General features: G+C 39.3%; 1 protein-coding gene across 1 annotated transcript in view; it reads right to left on the bottom strand.

Moving 5' to 3' along the window:
* Positions 1 to 16,116, bottom strand: part of COL4A2 (collagen type IV alpha 2 chain) — a 130,325-nt gene that overhangs the window by 22,583 nt on the left and 91,626 nt on the right. Inside the window, exons 11-26 of the mRNA XM_088538579.1 lie at positions 15,484 to 15,525; positions 14,882 to 14,956; positions 13,627 to 13,671; positions 12,399 to 12,461; positions 11,578 to 11,622; positions 9,924 to 9,977; positions 9,591 to 9,657; positions 8,189 to 8,290; positions 7,638 to 7,793; positions 5,826 to 5,918; positions 5,344 to 5,510; positions 4,709 to 4,781; positions 4,518 to 4,624; positions 3,169 to 3,370; positions 2,396 to 2,455; positions 2,190 to 2,252 (exon numbers count right to left, since the gene is read on the bottom strand). Coding sequence (XP_088394705.1) covers positions 2,190 to 2,252; positions 2,396 to 2,455; positions 3,169 to 3,370; positions 4,518 to 4,624; positions 4,709 to 4,781; positions 5,344 to 5,510; positions 5,826 to 5,918; positions 7,638 to 7,793; positions 8,189 to 8,290; positions 9,591 to 9,657; positions 9,924 to 9,977; positions 11,578 to 11,622; positions 12,399 to 12,461; positions 13,627 to 13,671; positions 14,882 to 14,956; positions 15,484 to 15,525 — 1,414 coding nt within the window. The remainder of the gene's footprint in view (positions 1 to 2,189; positions 2,253 to 2,395; positions 2,456 to 3,168; positions 3,371 to 4,517; positions 4,625 to 4,708; positions 4,782 to 5,343; positions 5,511 to 5,825; positions 5,919 to 7,637; positions 7,794 to 8,188; positions 8,291 to 9,590; positions 9,658 to 9,923; positions 9,978 to 11,577; positions 11,623 to 12,398; positions 12,462 to 13,626; positions 13,672 to 14,881; positions 14,957 to 15,483; positions 15,526 to 16,116) is intronic.

Genomic DNA, 16,116 nt, shown 5'->3' with positions numbered 1-16,116 from the left:
TATTCAGATTATGATATTGTATGCCAAGATCAGGATATTTGGTAATGTTTTTAAAAAATAATTCCTATGGAATGTTTTGCTTTTTCTTCTCCAGAACTAGTTCCTTGAACTTCAAGCTCCCTGCTCCTGCCTGAAGGTCAACAACATGCTTTAACATTTATAGTGTTGTTGCTTGGCATCACCATGAATTACAACAACTCATTTATTTGTTACACTGAAAGTAAGTTTCTCTCTATTCATTTCTAACTATGACAAAATAATCAAAATCTCACTTGAATTTTGATGTTTTTTCCATTTCAGTTTTCTGATTTTCTATTATTTAGGGGGTTTTTTTGCAGTTTTAGTTAATGTTTGTGAAGGGGAGAAGAATTTTTTTTAAAAAGGTTAGAATTAAGGAGCGCATAAACAATCTACACAGTGTGAATAACATTTTTCCATTGCAATACAAGACCATTGTTCTCTCCCCTATATGAACAATAACTTCCCAGAAAGCAATTAAAAAGAAAACTCCTAGGCTTCCAGGTCTCAGTGAAAAATTCTCATGTGTCTTTTATCCAAATAGCAGTTTGCCATCTGCAATAACTGACTTTCACTAATTCTGCTCAGAATTGCACTAATTAAAGCCATGTTAGAGAAAGCAGGCAGCAGATGGAGAATGCCACCAGTGTTTACCACAAATTTCAGTAACTTACTATGTATGTGATGTAAGCCCATGTTAACATGTTGTGTCAAACAGTAGGAAAAAGAAGTAGTAGAAAAAAGGTTTTATTTTAGACCAATGTTCAGCTTGCAAACTTTTAAGTGGTATGGTTATAAAAGAAAACTGCTTAAATATCTTATTCAACAGCAGTCTTGAGGAGAAAAATACAATGTCCTAAGAGGACACTGGTGATTGATAGCATAAATTAGACATTGGTACTTTTGTTCCATTATTGTGAATATGGGCAAACATTATGCTCCAAGAAACTATGGATGGAGCTACAGTAACAAGAAGCTGAGAAAAGTTGTATAAAGCATCCTGTTCTTCCCAGTTTTCTATCTCCAGAGCTTTCTCAGGTTGAAAGGAGACACAGAATTCTGCCCTGAGTGCAGCAATGGCACTTTTTTGCGTTGTTGGAGGACAGGTAGACAATAAGTCTTGAAGTTACTAAGAGAACGATGAAAATAGAGAAAGAGTAGCAAAAAGGTTAACCAAAACTCTAAAATATAAAACACAAGAATCTGTGGTGCAGCACCAATCTACAGGAGCCCTAAATTAGAATTTAAATCTGTCTGCACTTGCCGAAAGAAAAAACTTAAGCCTAAACCTGAAAAGTCTGCTTTCACATAAATGACAGCAGACACAAATCATCCTACTCAGGAAAAGCTACAAAGATTGCAAAGGAAAAAATCTTCAGCAGCACTGATCCTAGTGCCAAAGTCAGGCATTGAAAATAAGACAACATAAATCAGAACTATACATCATCTCTCAACAGAGAGAAAATTTCTCCTTTTAAGAGACATGAATTTGTGATAAATCAATTCATGCCATAATAAAACTTGTGCTGAAAAAAAAAAAAAGAAAGGTGGCTAAGGCACAGAGATTGCAGTTCTGGAACAAGCGCACCAAGAATTTTACATGTCCCAAACTCTGATGGACCAATTTATGTTATTTGTTGGTATTCCTATCAGCTGGATATGATAATTATTTACTGAAAATCAGCTTTATTGCTCAGACTGGGAGGAAGCATGCTTATAGGAACTATCAGTAGTGCTTATTTTAAAGCCCATGACTGAATAGTTTCTATAGAAAGACCACTTTGAGGTCTAATGTTTGACCTCAAAGTGTTTGACCACAAACACACACCTTGTTCGTGTTTCTCGCATTCCTCATCTCACATGGTCCTTCATACTCGGTCCCTACCTCCTCTTCTTTTACAAGAGAGGCCAGAACCTCTTGTTTCTGGGATTGCCAGGTGATCCCTCTGGGCCTGTGTAGCAGAGCTCTGTGAGGAAGCTGTGTGTGGGTTCAGACAGTGCAACTGCATTTCTGCCTCTGTTTTATGGCCTGCTTCAAATGAATGCTTTCCTCTGTTGCCACCTCGTAGGCCTAAAATATACTCAGTCCTAAGACACAACTTTAATAGGTTTAGCAAGATCTTCATCAAAATATTGTGCATATGGGAACAAAAGTGAAGACAAAATGTTACCTGTGGCTCCTGGCAGTCCTGGGTTGCCTTGGGATCCCTTTGGTGGTCTCACGCAGCCCGCACCTGCAAACAAACCTGATTAGGTGCTAATCATGATTTACATGAAAATCTCGGTTTACAACCAAGATGCCATAATAAGATGCTGCCATAAAAGCGGCATAAGACTAAATATTAAGGTATTTTCAAGCCACTTTTATGTACAGTACCTGACCAAATAGGCTCACTTCCATCTCCTCTGGAAAAGTCTTCAATGACTTGTCCGCAATCTATGAGTGCAGAATGGGGAAAGATAGTTAACACTTAGAAGTGAAGAATTACAAAATCTTTCAGTTCTAACCAGTGTCTATTAGAACACTTTATAATATATTCTCTTAACTATTGTACATTTAAGAAACCACACGGAAAAAAATATATATTGGAACTCTTCTACCTGTTAGGCCTGAAACCTAATTTTCCCACTGCTGGAAACCTACTTTTCCCCTGCAATGTGTTGAGTGTGCAGGTGCCTTCTTTGTCTTGCAAATTCTGTCAGACATATTGAAGCTGAACAACACAACTCTATGGAAAGTCTTGTCCATATAGCCCCAGCGTTCTCATGCTGCAGAAAAGCTGCAGAGATACTGTGACACCCAGAAGAACAGATACACAATTTTCTCTGGCCAGTTAAGAGGCTGAGTTGGAATAGGAAAGACTAGAGAGAAACGTCTGTGAGAACTTTAAGGGGAAGGGCCCAACACTTGGGCTCTGTTGCCAAAGGGTAGATTTAACTCACTGATAAGCATTTATGCTATTTCCCAACTTGAAATGAAAATAAATAATGGGAAATCAGGCTTCTGAACAACCAACGCAGTCAATTCTCTTTACCCATATGATTTCCCCGCAAATGCTGTCTTTTCAACAGTGATGCTGTACAGACACCGTACACTATTTAGTAGCGGTCTCCCACAGCTTTGACATCAAACAGAGAGTTCAGTCTTACCTAGCTGGCCAGGATCTCCGGGCAGACCAGGCAAACCTGGAGGTCCATGGCTTCCATCTGATCCACGGTCTCCTGGAGGACCACGGTACCCTTTTGGGCCAACGAATCCTTCACCTGGCAGACCAGTTTCTCCTGGAAAGCCCTTTGGGCCCAATTCTCCTGGATAACCAGGATCACCAGGGAAACCTCTGATGCCATCACCCTGAGGGAAGTGGATAGATGTGGTCACTCTTGGCTTTGCCAAGAAACAAACTCAAACTACTCTTATGAGTAATATTTTATAGGCAGCTACTCCTTGTATATCACATCTCAAGTATTTAAATCATAATTGCATACGATATATTTGAAATAAGAGGTCTTCAATTTAAACCCCACAACAGAAAAGCTACTCCAGAAGCACTCCCAAAGGGAGCATTCCTGTAGAAAGGCTGGCCAATGAACAACACTGGGCAACATAAGTTACTAGCGAGAACAGCTCTACTCCCTTTTCTGTGAAGCTGCAGTGGATTTTGGTGAAAAAAACACACATCAGAGGAGAGGTCCTTGCTCTATTGATTACATGTGTGGCTCTTGGGAGGTCTGACTGGAATGTGACCAATATATTCTCATATCCCCCATCTCCTCTGCTCTCAGTCAACAGAGGAGAAAGGGAAAAATAGAAACATAATATCCTCTTTATCTCAAATTTTGACAGTAGATAGGATCTTAAATGGTAGCAAAAACCAATGCAGGCCAGATTTATTGTTATGGCTCTGGCCATCTTCAAATTTAATGCAAGAGCACCATAATGGTCCAAACCAACATTTATCATATGGAAAAATCAACTGCACTTGCTGCATGGTCTTTTGCCTACAGTAGGCCTACTAAAAGACCAACAGAGACCATATATCTAACTTTTAGTTGACTATAGTTTGACGAGATGCTATCAAGCATACATAAATGAAGATATAACTTACACTTTGAAGATGTAAAATTAAAATAATTTTTACTTTTCTGCAACTCAATCACAGCAAAGATGTAGAAGTTCTGTCACAGTGAGTATCTCTCAGAAAAAAAAAAGTTAGAGAAGTCACTAATAAATGACTAATAATAACTAAAAATGTGCCAATAGCAAATTGGCCTGACTGGGTTATATAGTATTATTTATTTGTTTAAATAAATTGGGAATAAAAGGAAGAAGTTGTTTTAAAAACTCAAAAGCAAAAGTGATTGATATTAACAAGCAAAGCTAGTTTATTTGTGTATCATTACCTGTGTGTGAAGGATAGCCAGATGATAATAATTTCTCAGAATTAAATTCATTAGCAGCTGAGTGTAGCTGAAATGATTTGGCTATATTTACTACTTACCGGAAGGCCAGGCTGTCCTGGTAAACCATCTAAGCCATCCCTTCCTGGGAAGCCGTCTTCACCTCTGATACCAGGAAATCCAGGATCTCCTCGAATTCCTTTGGTGCCTAAAGAAGAGCTCTCATTGTCAGAGTAGTCCTTCAGGAAAAGTATGAGTAGTTGCAAAACACATGCAGCATTTTTTACTCTACCTTTAGTAGTTATGTATAAAGAATCTCCCTTTTCTCCTTTTGGTCCAGGAAATCCATGCAAACCAGACAATCCCTGGAGTTATCCATACCGTATTGAAAAACAAACAAACAAACCAAGAACCACTTAAGTATAAAGATTTGCATTTCCAGTGTCCTATCTGCTCTAGGTTTCCTTCTTTTCTGTTACTTCCTATGAATAAATCCCTCTTTAGTATTTTTATTTTTGTGCCTATATTAATATTAATATTTATTAAAAGCCAAATCAGTTTTGGATCAATTCTACAAAAACTTTGCTCTAACATCTTGGGAGAAGATGTGACTTACTGAAGTCCGTTCTGACTGTGAGAAAACATGAAGCAGTTGGCACACCATAGCGCCTTTAACCGTAAATAATAATCAAGCAATTATTAGCAAAGCAGTCTTTGCAGAGATATTCATTGGTGGCTTTTAAGAAGACAGTGTATTATAAACAAGTTCATCAGCTTCACATATGTATCTTCTTAGAAGCAGTTGTTTTGGAATTGCTGAAATTGTTCTCCCACTAGATGGCCAGATCATGACCAGTACTAGAGCGGGTCATCAGGTCATTTCTCGTAGGCATATAATACTGCTCATTAAAGAAACAAGTATGTTACCTTTGCCCCAGGATAACCAGGAATACCATGTGGACCTTGATCACCAGTTTCTCCTTTTCTCCCAGGCTGGCCGGGAGATCCTGGAAAACCACGTGGGCCAGGGGGACCAGTAAAGCCCCTTCTGACTTCTTCACCCAGTTGACAAGTACCACAGTCCCCTACTTCGCCTAAGAAAGTGGTTTGGAAGGAGAAGAAAGAATAAAAATATATTTGTCAGAACAAATTTACCTGTATCCATTATATACATATCTGAGAATATGTATTCTCAGTGTTGAGTGTTGAGAACTTTCTCAAACACTCTATAAAAGTACTCTTCCTTCTCTTTATATAAGAAACTTGTTTTTCTCACTGTGTGAGCACCTGACCAAATTAATTGGTCTCTGTGTATGTCATTTTTAGACAAAAATGAAACCGAATGCAAAGGGAGTTTTACACAGTTGCATAACAGCAAATAATTTGTACATATGTTTGTTATAACCTGCCTTTAGGTCCTTTTGGTCCTCGTTGTCCAGGAAAGCCTTGTGTGCCAGTTCTACCTGGAGTCCCCTGCTGTCCTTTTAATCCAAAGAGATAACCTAGAAGGTTAAATAAATAAAAATATGAAATTTTGTACTGTATTTTTATTTTTCTTCTCTCTCTATCCTTTTCCTTTGAGCTGCACTGCTTCTACATTTTTCTCTTTCACTCAGAATCACAGAATGGTTGAGGTTGGAAGGGACCTTTGGAGATCATCTAGTCCAACCCCTCCTGCACAAGTGGGGTTACTTGTTGTACAGGATCATGTCCAGGTGGGTTTTCAGTATCTCCAGAGAAGGAGACTCCACAGCCTCTCTGGTCAGCCTGTTCGAGTGCTCTGTTACCCTCACAGTAAAGAAGTTCTTCCTCAAATTCAGACAGAACTTCCTGGGTTTCAGTTTGAGGCTGTTGCCTCTTATCCTTTGCTCTTCACCACTGAAAACAGTCTGGCCCCATCCTCTTGACACTCTCCCATCCATTTGCCTTCCTACCACTCTGTACTGATGCAAGCACCTAAACAGACCATTTTCTTGCCTCTGCTTTGTTTTCCATTTATTTCATCTATTTACAAATAGATGGTATTCTTTGATATTTCTCAATATCAAAGAATGATCCAATACCGGCTTGCCTGGATTTTTCCTCCTTTTAGATTGTATTGCAGGACACAGGCATGCCGAAGTGTTCAGACCAGGAACTGACTGGAGCACTTGGCCCTGGTACAGGATTTCCTGGCCTGGAAACCACTATGAGGCATACAGGTAGAATATATCCTCAGGTCTCATCTCAATGTGGTTATAGGACAGGGCCTGAGCACATATATGGCCCCAGGAAGTGGTTTCTAACACAAACACAACCTTTGTAGCTTCTGGTACCCCTGGCCCTGCTCTCCCTCAGGACAACATATTTTACAGTACCACAGACCATCAGCTGCCTTATTTCCTGCAATCCTTTTATCCATACCTGCTCTTGCACTACCTGACCCTTTCCATAGTGGCATACATTAACCTAAGTTGGAAGGGGCCTCCAGAAACCATCCTGTGCAACCTTCTGCTCCAAGCAGGATCAAACCTAAAATTAGAGCAAGTTGCTGAGGCCTTGTCCAGTTGTTGCAATTTGTGACCACTGTCTCTTGTCCTTTTGCTGTGCACCTGAGTGAAAACTCTGGTCCCATTTTTCCTATAACCTCCCAAGAGACAGAGGAAGATAGCACTAAGCTTCCCTTTAGCCTTATCTTCTCCAGACTATGGAGGAAGATGAGCTCTTTCAGCCATTCCTTGCGCATCATATGCTCCAGCCCTCTAACCATCTTGCTGGCCTCCCACAGGTTAGTGTCTTTCTTTTACTGGATAGACAAAAACTGGACTTTTCGGCAATTTCTCATTTTAATCTCTATGTTTGTGGAACATAATCTGTTTGAGATCTTGTTCAATCTCTCTCACACTTACTAGGACCCTTTACCAGAGCACTGGTTCAATTTTATCGGAAATTTCAGTCGTAAAAGATCTCTTTTATACCATGAAAAAAATGCAAGTTTGAGCATGAAATCCCCATATTCCTCCCACAGGCCAAAACAGGTCTCTGTATTTCAAATTTGCAGGAAGTATCTAAAAATCATGTGAATGTTTAATCCCTGAGCATACTACTATACTCCTCTGAGTCCCCCCTGCCAGCCATCCATTTTATTTCATTCCCTCAATCTACTTTTTCACTTTGTCTTGCCAATAGGTATCTATAAAGACACTCCTGTGAGTTTTTATCATTTTATTTCAAGCACTTACCAGGAGATCCACGGGGACCAGGTGGACCACGGAGTCCCGGTGTGCCGTGCTTGCCCGGAAACCCAGGTGGGCCTGCTTGATAAGCAGGAGAACCATCTTCACCTTTTTCACCCTTTGGTCCTATTTCTCCAGGTAAGCCTGGCTTATCCCCGTCAGCTGAAACAGAAGCATACGCAGGGAAGAAACTCAGAAGAATTTCTTAGCAAAGCTGCACAAAGAAGTAAAAATTCATGCAACTACAGGTAACACACAAAGAAAAATTGAGACATTTCTTGTAGAACAAAAACAGCAACATTTTTTACCCAAGAAAATCAGCAACAGCTCCTGAAGCAAGTAACTGTCACTACCTCTACTTCAGTTGCTTTGCCAGAGCCCTGTAGTAGCCAGGGCAGAAATGCAAATTGCACTCTGATTTTCAGTCCCAGCAGCTAGTTAGCTATGACACTGTATTAAATATTACACACTGAACCACAGTTCCCCACGCCAAACCCCTTCCATTTAAAACTTGTTATAAAATTAAGTTACTAGAACATGTGATGCTGACATATTACCATCAGAGAATCCAGGAAGACCAGGTGCACCAGGATCTCCTTCCTCTCCTTGGTCTCCCTCTGGTCCAGAAACGCCTGGAAAGCCTGGATCACCTCTTGCGCCTGAAAGACATCCCCAATACCACAAAATACACATTAAAGTGGTAGTGTTTGTGACTTCTGATACGCTGCAGATTGCTCAACCCACTGTAATTTTTAAAAAGTAACAATTAAGAACTTAACTGCTTTAGATATGATAAATTATTTCTTAAAGATGGCTCTAGAAATGTCAAAACATGTCACCTCTTGCCACATCAGAATGAATGAAGCCTATTGGAGAGACTCTGTACAGCCCTAATATCTGGGCCTGAGCACAACTTGCGAGAGCAATGGTGCGGATCTTGCAGGTCAAAGAAAGGGAGAACATCTCCCTGCACTTCCTCATATTCCCCTGGAGCCTTGTTGCTCCCAGCAGGTACAGGAGGCCAGCCTTTGAGGAAAGCCCCTTATTTTCCTTACGTGAAAGAGTCATGAGAGCAGGTGTGAATGGGACCTTCATCCTGCTCCCCAGTATCAAAAGCACCCACTGGGCCTAGATGTTGCATGCAGAAAGCATCATGCTTTTTGTCAAAGCTCTGTGCTGCCAGAGGACATGTGGTATGTCCAACACACTGCTTCCTCCTCTCCTGCTCCTATTACCTTGTGGATGGTTCAAACAATGTCTTGAGGGCCTGTTACCCACTTTCTCAGGGAGGAAGGGACCCACATGTGGTAGCCTCTGACTTTAACAAGAGTGGCAAACTCAACAGGATGAGGTCTCAGGCTGGAGCAATGGCACATGATCATCCTTTCTGCTTGTACTTCCCCTCCCACAGTTTTGGCTTTGGCAAACTGACATTCTTCCTCAGTATGTTTGTGTTCTGGTCGGCCAGAGCCACCACAGCTCTGCAAAACAGCTGACAGTGAACTGTACAAGCCCACTGAAAAGACCACAATGTAAATTTTTCAGTTTAAAAAAGGAAGAAAGAAATCCCCTTCTATTCCTCAGGACTCCTTTTTTTTATTTTTTTCCTCTCTTTATATGTATTAGATTAGACGAATGCTCTCTGCTCTGCCACACTTGTGGCATCTAATTCAAACACTCTGAAAGAGGAATAGGAACATATCTCCCATTCTTCCTTTCACAGGACAACTACATCATACACTTTTTTGTTTATTTTTCTCTGTGGTTTCAGGAAGCCATGGATGCCTTTTGTATAGTAGCCCAGGTTCAGTAGGACTTGCAAAATGGTGATTAGGGCACTGTCTGGGAAGGCAATTTCTGTTACAGCTTAAGGAGTTGAATTCTCAGGATTTCATGCTTTTGATCTATGTGTAAGTTAGTCCATGGCTAAGATAAGTAACTTAAGCAAAGCAGACATACCTTTTCTTGGAATGGGATAAGGAAGATAAGAAGTAGGTCCTGGAACACCTCTCTCACCCTGTTCTCCCTGTGTTAATAGAAATTGAAGTACTGCATTTAAGCATGTTATTCCAGAGGATTTTTTTTTAAAAAAAATGAAATACATGCCCATGAAATACAAACCTTCCAAAGCAATCAAGTGAATTTTAAGAAATCTGACAGACTACAAGTCAACAACCCAACTCGTTATTCTACAGTGACTACAAATACTTCAATTGTTATTATATTACAAAGAAGAAAGGAAAACAGTTACATCTGGTTTATTGCTTCTAGCAAATGGAAGTAAAACAGTACCTTGCTTCCTCTAGGACCATAAGCACCTGGTTCACCATCAAGTCCTGAAAAACCCTGTAATACATATCAAAATGGTTCACTTTTTCCCTTATTTCAAAAAGGATAAAATTATTTGTTCTGTATTAGCTGGTTTCCACTGATGTTAGTGTGAGAACTGTACAACAAAGCTGAATAGTTTGTTTCCCCAGGTGTGATAATTAAGGCAACACCATTAAGTGTCTTAAGTGTCCTCATTTGTTGGAACAAACCCAACTCCAGTCAAAGGCCATGGGACCTGCTGTGGTGTAGGCTGTGCAGCTCCTGGTAGTGCGCGGTGGGATGGGGCACCTGCTCCTACACCGTTCTCTTGGCCCTCCCTCTCACACTCTGTGTCATATCCATGCTGGGCACACTGTATCCTGCAGGAGTTTTCCACCCCCACCAGAGCAAGTCACAGGATCAAGGAATCACAGAAACGATTGGGGTTTTGAAGAGGCCTCCAGGTACCATCTGGTCCAACCTCCTTGGCCAAGCAGGCTTAGCTAAAGCAGGTGACCAAGTTCCATGCACAGTCAATGTTTCAATATTTAAGGTTCTGCCCCCCTCCCTCACTTGAAGTGTTTAAAATCTACTCTGGAAAAAGAGTGATGTTAAAAAGTTGAACTTGTAGGAGAAAATTGGGGCTGCATCTTTAACTGATATCAATCCACCCAACTTAACTGAAACCAGCCAAGCTGTATAATTTACACTAGCTTCATTATTAGCTAGCATTTTAAAGTAACTCCCAAGTAACACAATGGGGTGAACACCTGCACACAGCAGGAATTTTGATAACTAGCTCTGTAAAATATTTACAGAACCTTTATAGCACTACAAATTCCACAGCACTCAGCAAGATACCACAAACAGAACCATATGCTTCAAAGACTTTTCTATAATGGCAACTATACAACAAACAAGAGACTGTTAAATAGTAGGTGTAAAATCTCTTTACACTAGATGGAGCTGGTGGTCTAAAAGTGAAGCTGGGGGATCAAGTCATTCAGTAAAATACAACAAAAATGTGCTTTCTGGCAAACAGCACCTTACGTAGTCCATTCTTTAGCATGTATATATTACAGAGTGACAGTCATCCAAACCAATGTATACTCCACTAAAACTGTTGCCAAGGTTTGCCTTCGATGAAATGAAGCCACTCAAGGCTTCTGACTGAAACATCAATATCAATTAAAGACAATCATTTGGCTTTCATCATTCTTTCAGTGGACATATTACTTATTGATAGCATTTTTGCTTCCCCACCACCAAGTTTTGTGATCAGACTGAAGTAGCTGTGAAAATTTCATGATTTCAAGCAGATCTGCAAAAAGCTAATCAAAACACTAAGTGTCTGCATGGCAGGAAGAAAGTTTGGAAATTCCCAGCAATAATGGGAATAATGAATATTACATTTTATGACAGTGCTCTGAAAACACGCTCACACTGAATGGCAAAACACACTTATAGGGAGCTTTTTCTATTTCCACTTATGAGGAAACTACCTGACCCCAAACTCCAATGATAGATGAATCTAGGTGATATGTACTACACTGCAGGTGGTATCATTTCAGGCAGGATTTGTCCTCTGCAGCTTGTCTAAATAATGTTAGAAACAAGTCTTGTGTGAAATACTCACTCTGTCTCCACTGAGTCCTGGAAAGCCATTGACACCAGGTAGTCCCTGTGAAGAAATATTAAAATAAGCAAAATAGAGTGGCATCCTAACAAATCTCTTCAGAGTCATTATTTTTTCTTAGCTAAAGTAAGTTTCACAGTAAGTTTGAAGTTCTAAAACTAACAATTCTACTTCAGATACACTTTAAATGAGATACATACATGGTGCAAACAGAACAGATTTGAAGTCTGATATTTGATCTTTTCTACTTTCTATTTCTTCATGAGTACGTTGAAAGTGATCATGAAAATTTTAAAGATATCTGATATATATAAAAAAACATACACTGAATACTATTTTAAGCTGTTTATGAAGCCTAGAAATGGTGCAACTAAAAGCATACATAGACGCCAGAAAGTAACAACATTTAGATATGCTTTTTTTTTGGGTTCATAGAATAGCTGTAGACAAACCCATGTGTTTTTAATCATTGTGACAAGAGAGCTAAGATGCTCACAGTGACAGGAAGCTTGGGAGCAGCTGAGGAGCCCTCGAGAAGAAGGGTGACTTTCTGCACCCGCCATCCTGTGAGCGTCATGCATGGCTTTCCAGGGAGGACATACGCACACCTACGAGTTGCCCTCTCGCCCTTACCATTTGAAAACAGCCTTTTCCCTTTCCCATGCCAATGAATTCAGAGATGGCCATTCTTTGGCATCCACTGGCTGAAAAAGTATTCTTTCTATGGTTTCTTAATCTGTTCTGCTGTTTCTAAAGGAAAACACTCAGCTTGGTCTTGCCCTATTTAGTTGAATGAATAATGCCTTTAATGAGTGACTCACCCGCTGTCCTGGGAAGCCCATTACTCCTTCTTCACCTTTTTCGGGAGCATAGATAAGTGGACCCTAGAAACATAACAAGTCAGTCAGCACATTCAGATATTATATGCAAACCAACTTTCACACTGCTTTTACAGAAGCTAAACAGAAGGAAAACATCATTACAACACATGGAGTGACTAATAAAAGCTAAATGTGAAAGAATTCATGTCCTTAAAATTAAGTGTAACATGCTTGCTGCATTAGAGAAACAGGATCAAGCCACTAGACAGAAGACAGGGTTTCTCTCCTGTCATCTCCCACATCTTTATTTCTTCTGAAGAAGAGCCAAAGCAACTGTTTAGCTATACAACCAATTAGGCAACTCGGTCCATGTGCAAACTGTGGCTTCAGAGAGCTATTTGGCAAACAGAGGCACTTTACCATTAATAAAAATGAGAGACACGGACATCCCTGTTTGTTATGCCAGCGGAAAATCTACTGTAATTCTTTTGCACTCAGTAAAATGCTATATGTATAAAATCTGAGGAATTGCTGAAGAACCATCTGGCAACTGCATACTGAAGACATGAGGGCTCACATCAGAACCACCTCCTATAGCCTCATGGGGAAGCTGAACAGACCATCTAAGAATATAAAGCTCTGCAGGATGCTCAGGGAGGCATCCCAAATTGGTAAAGGTTATCTTTTAAACCATCCTGGAAAGCAAAAAGGCACCATTCAATAGCAAAATTATTTGGTCCTACAGATTGCCTGTGAGCCAACTAAACTGCATTCAGCATGGCTGATACAACAAAGCAGAACATTACTCTCCACACAGTCAACAGGTTTAATGACTAGTGAGACAAAAAACTATGTATGCTGGACTGAAAGTGTTTGATAACACTTCCAGGCATACTTATTTAGAGGAATTTTTAAATGTAGTAGACCAGTGGAAACACAGATATTCATCACTAGCTCACAGAATTAAAAAATATGTGAGGGAAAGTCTTGTTTTGGCAAGCCAATAAGAGAAGGACTGATTGCATTGCGGAGTTCTTATGCATTATGCTTATGCTGTTCAGTCTTTCAAAAGCATTGGCTCCCCAGATTATGCTGTTTCATATGCACATAACGTAATTTAAATAATAGTAAATAATAAATAATTTAAATTTAAGTAATTTAAATAAAGATTGCACCAGTATTAACTCCAATACTGTTATCTGTCCTTGATGTTCTTCACTTGACTTACTGGGATTCCAGCTTCTCCTTTTTGTCCAGGTTCGCCTCTTTCACCCTAATGAAGAAACAGCATTCAGATATGTTAGCCATTCCCATATATATTTTAACAACTTTTTTTACAACTCACAGTCATAAATATTTGTCAAGAGAAAAAGCACCACTCTAGCACAGTTCTTCAGGAATACCGCCATCATACGACATTTAATAATTTTTTTTCTGAAAACCTTTCTAGGAATATGAACACTGTGGGATGTCTGCAGCTTATTGCTCCAGTTTTAGGAGGATGAATGCCAGAGAAATGAGGATAAGTAAACGCATGTTATCCCAGTTCTACCTACCCATTTTATGTGAATGGCCTGATCAGGTGCCATTCAGAAGTGTCTGCTAGGGTCAGATAAAATGTAGACTGAAGTTCACTCACTATATTGACTCCAATCCCACTACAAAGTCTGCCCAGACAAGTAGCTTAGACATTTCTGTTTAGTGTTTATTCATGGAAATTTCAACTTGTGTGTTACTTAATGCAGATTGCAGACAAGGAGTAAGAAAAGTTAAACTAGCTGATGATGAAACTGGACCAAAGAATGATTTTTAAATTTGGAAGAAGGAATTTCTGCTTTAAGAATGACCAAGATCAATTAGTGACTAAAATTGATCACACTTTTTTTTTTTTTTTTACCTTTTGATGAAAAGATTAATATAGTGACTAAAGTCTACTGAAAGGATAACTGAAAAAAGCATCAACTGTGAAGATAAGAAATACCCACAAATGCTACCTTTGGCAGGTGCCAGAACTATTGGTACAAGGCAAGGGCATATTTGGATCTTTCAGTGTCATACCAATTTACATCTTATTTTTCTGCTCAAAGGCTATGTGCCATGTGAATTTAAAAAGAACTGGTATGCAGGCTGGTGACTGATATTGAATATGTATACAGGAAGGAGCACTGTATGAGAACAAATTGCATCTTGCTATAGAGGATTTTGCTGAAATTTCTGCCTGTAGAATGAGAAATACCAGTGATCGTCAGTAGTTGTGTACTGGAGGTTACTTAAAAACAACAAGTGCTTTCTTAACTAATTTATCTACCATAGTCTCAATAAATATTTCACAAACCAAGCTATGAGAATGTAGCATATTTCTCTTTTCACATACTAATGTCGTCTAAGCACTGCCTCTAAAAGCACATTTGTACAATAATCTAGTTTTGATAATGCAGAGCTCTTAAATCCCCCTGTATTTTGGCAAGCTATTCCATAGTTACCTTATGCTTGTCGGAGGGGACACCCATCAGTTCCCTTGTAGGAAGCCCAGGTGGACCTGGAGGACCTGGTGGGCCCTGCATGGAAAGCATAAAGGTACATTTACTAACTGTTACAATACTTTGTGAAGTGGTAGATCTGCACAGGGTCTAAGGAACTGGAGCAAAATAAGCAGTGCATATTTGCCTTTGGTAGTAATACTGTTCTAAACCTCTAAATATATTGATGGCAAGAAACAGATTTAGTTTTTGCCGTGATTAACATCTAACAATACTTCCTCCTGCACTGTAGACTTTCAGAATGACTGTAAAGATTGTTGCTTTATTTAAAGTAGCCTTGTTCCATAAATTTCAGAAGTGTTACTGTGATTTATGTTGGTATATACAAGGACAGCTAGACACAGACATGTAAAATTGTAATTCAGTTATGACATTCAGTATAGAAATTGCCATTACTTTCAAAGCAAATGTATGTTTATTTTTCAATATACTTTTGCAACATAATTACAAACTAAAGAAGTATTTAAAATGGAACCAATTATAAATAACCAAGTACATCAACTTTGTCTATTAGTAGTCATATTAATTCATTAGTTTTCCTTCACCTGCTCTCCTTTTTCTCCATAATAACCAAGGCCTCTGTTGCCCTGCAAAGACAATAGGTCAAGATTTGTTAAATGTACATCTCAATACATGTAAAATTTCAATTTAAACAAGCTTAAAAGATGCTTCAGATTTAGAATTCTTTAGAATATCATTGGAGAAGTGTAATCACATAATAGTCTAGTTATACTTCAAAGTGTTTTTATAGATTTGAAAATATTTTTACAAACACTCAGAAAGAAGGCTCTGATTACAATCTCATGCTAGCAGTGTTTCATATAGCAAGCTTTGAGTCATTCTCTGAGTAGTACAGTAAAAAGATCAAACATTTCTTTTCCAAGTTTTTTAATAGAACTAAACGTTAAATAAAATACTTAAGTAGGTTGGAACAATGAACTCATGTATTTCTTCCGCTGAGATACAATGGAATATTGTGCAGACTGCGAGGATTCTCTGTTCAGAGGAAGCTACTGTGACTACAGTAGCAAATTAAATCTGGCTCCAGAACTGTTTAATCATTTCAGGGTAGGTGATCCCTGTGTGAGATTAACTTCTTGTGGTATGTGGCCAACACAGAAGTTCTTGTGCTCCACAGTCTATGGTGCAGCCTGTGGACCTTTCTTTTGCTGACTTCA

This window comes from Tinamus guttatus, unplaced genomic scaffold (genome assembly GCF_059628265.1).
Source record: "Tinamus guttatus ecotype Peru unplaced genomic scaffold, ASM5962826v1 Tinamus_guttatus_pri_ptg000047l, whole genome shotgun sequence".
NCBI classification, from domain to species: Eukaryota; Metazoa; Chordata; class Aves; order Tinamiformes; family Tinamidae; genus Tinamus; species Tinamus guttatus.
Note: the sequence above shows the minus strand (reverse complement) of the source record. Positions and strands in the feature narration are given on the sequence as shown.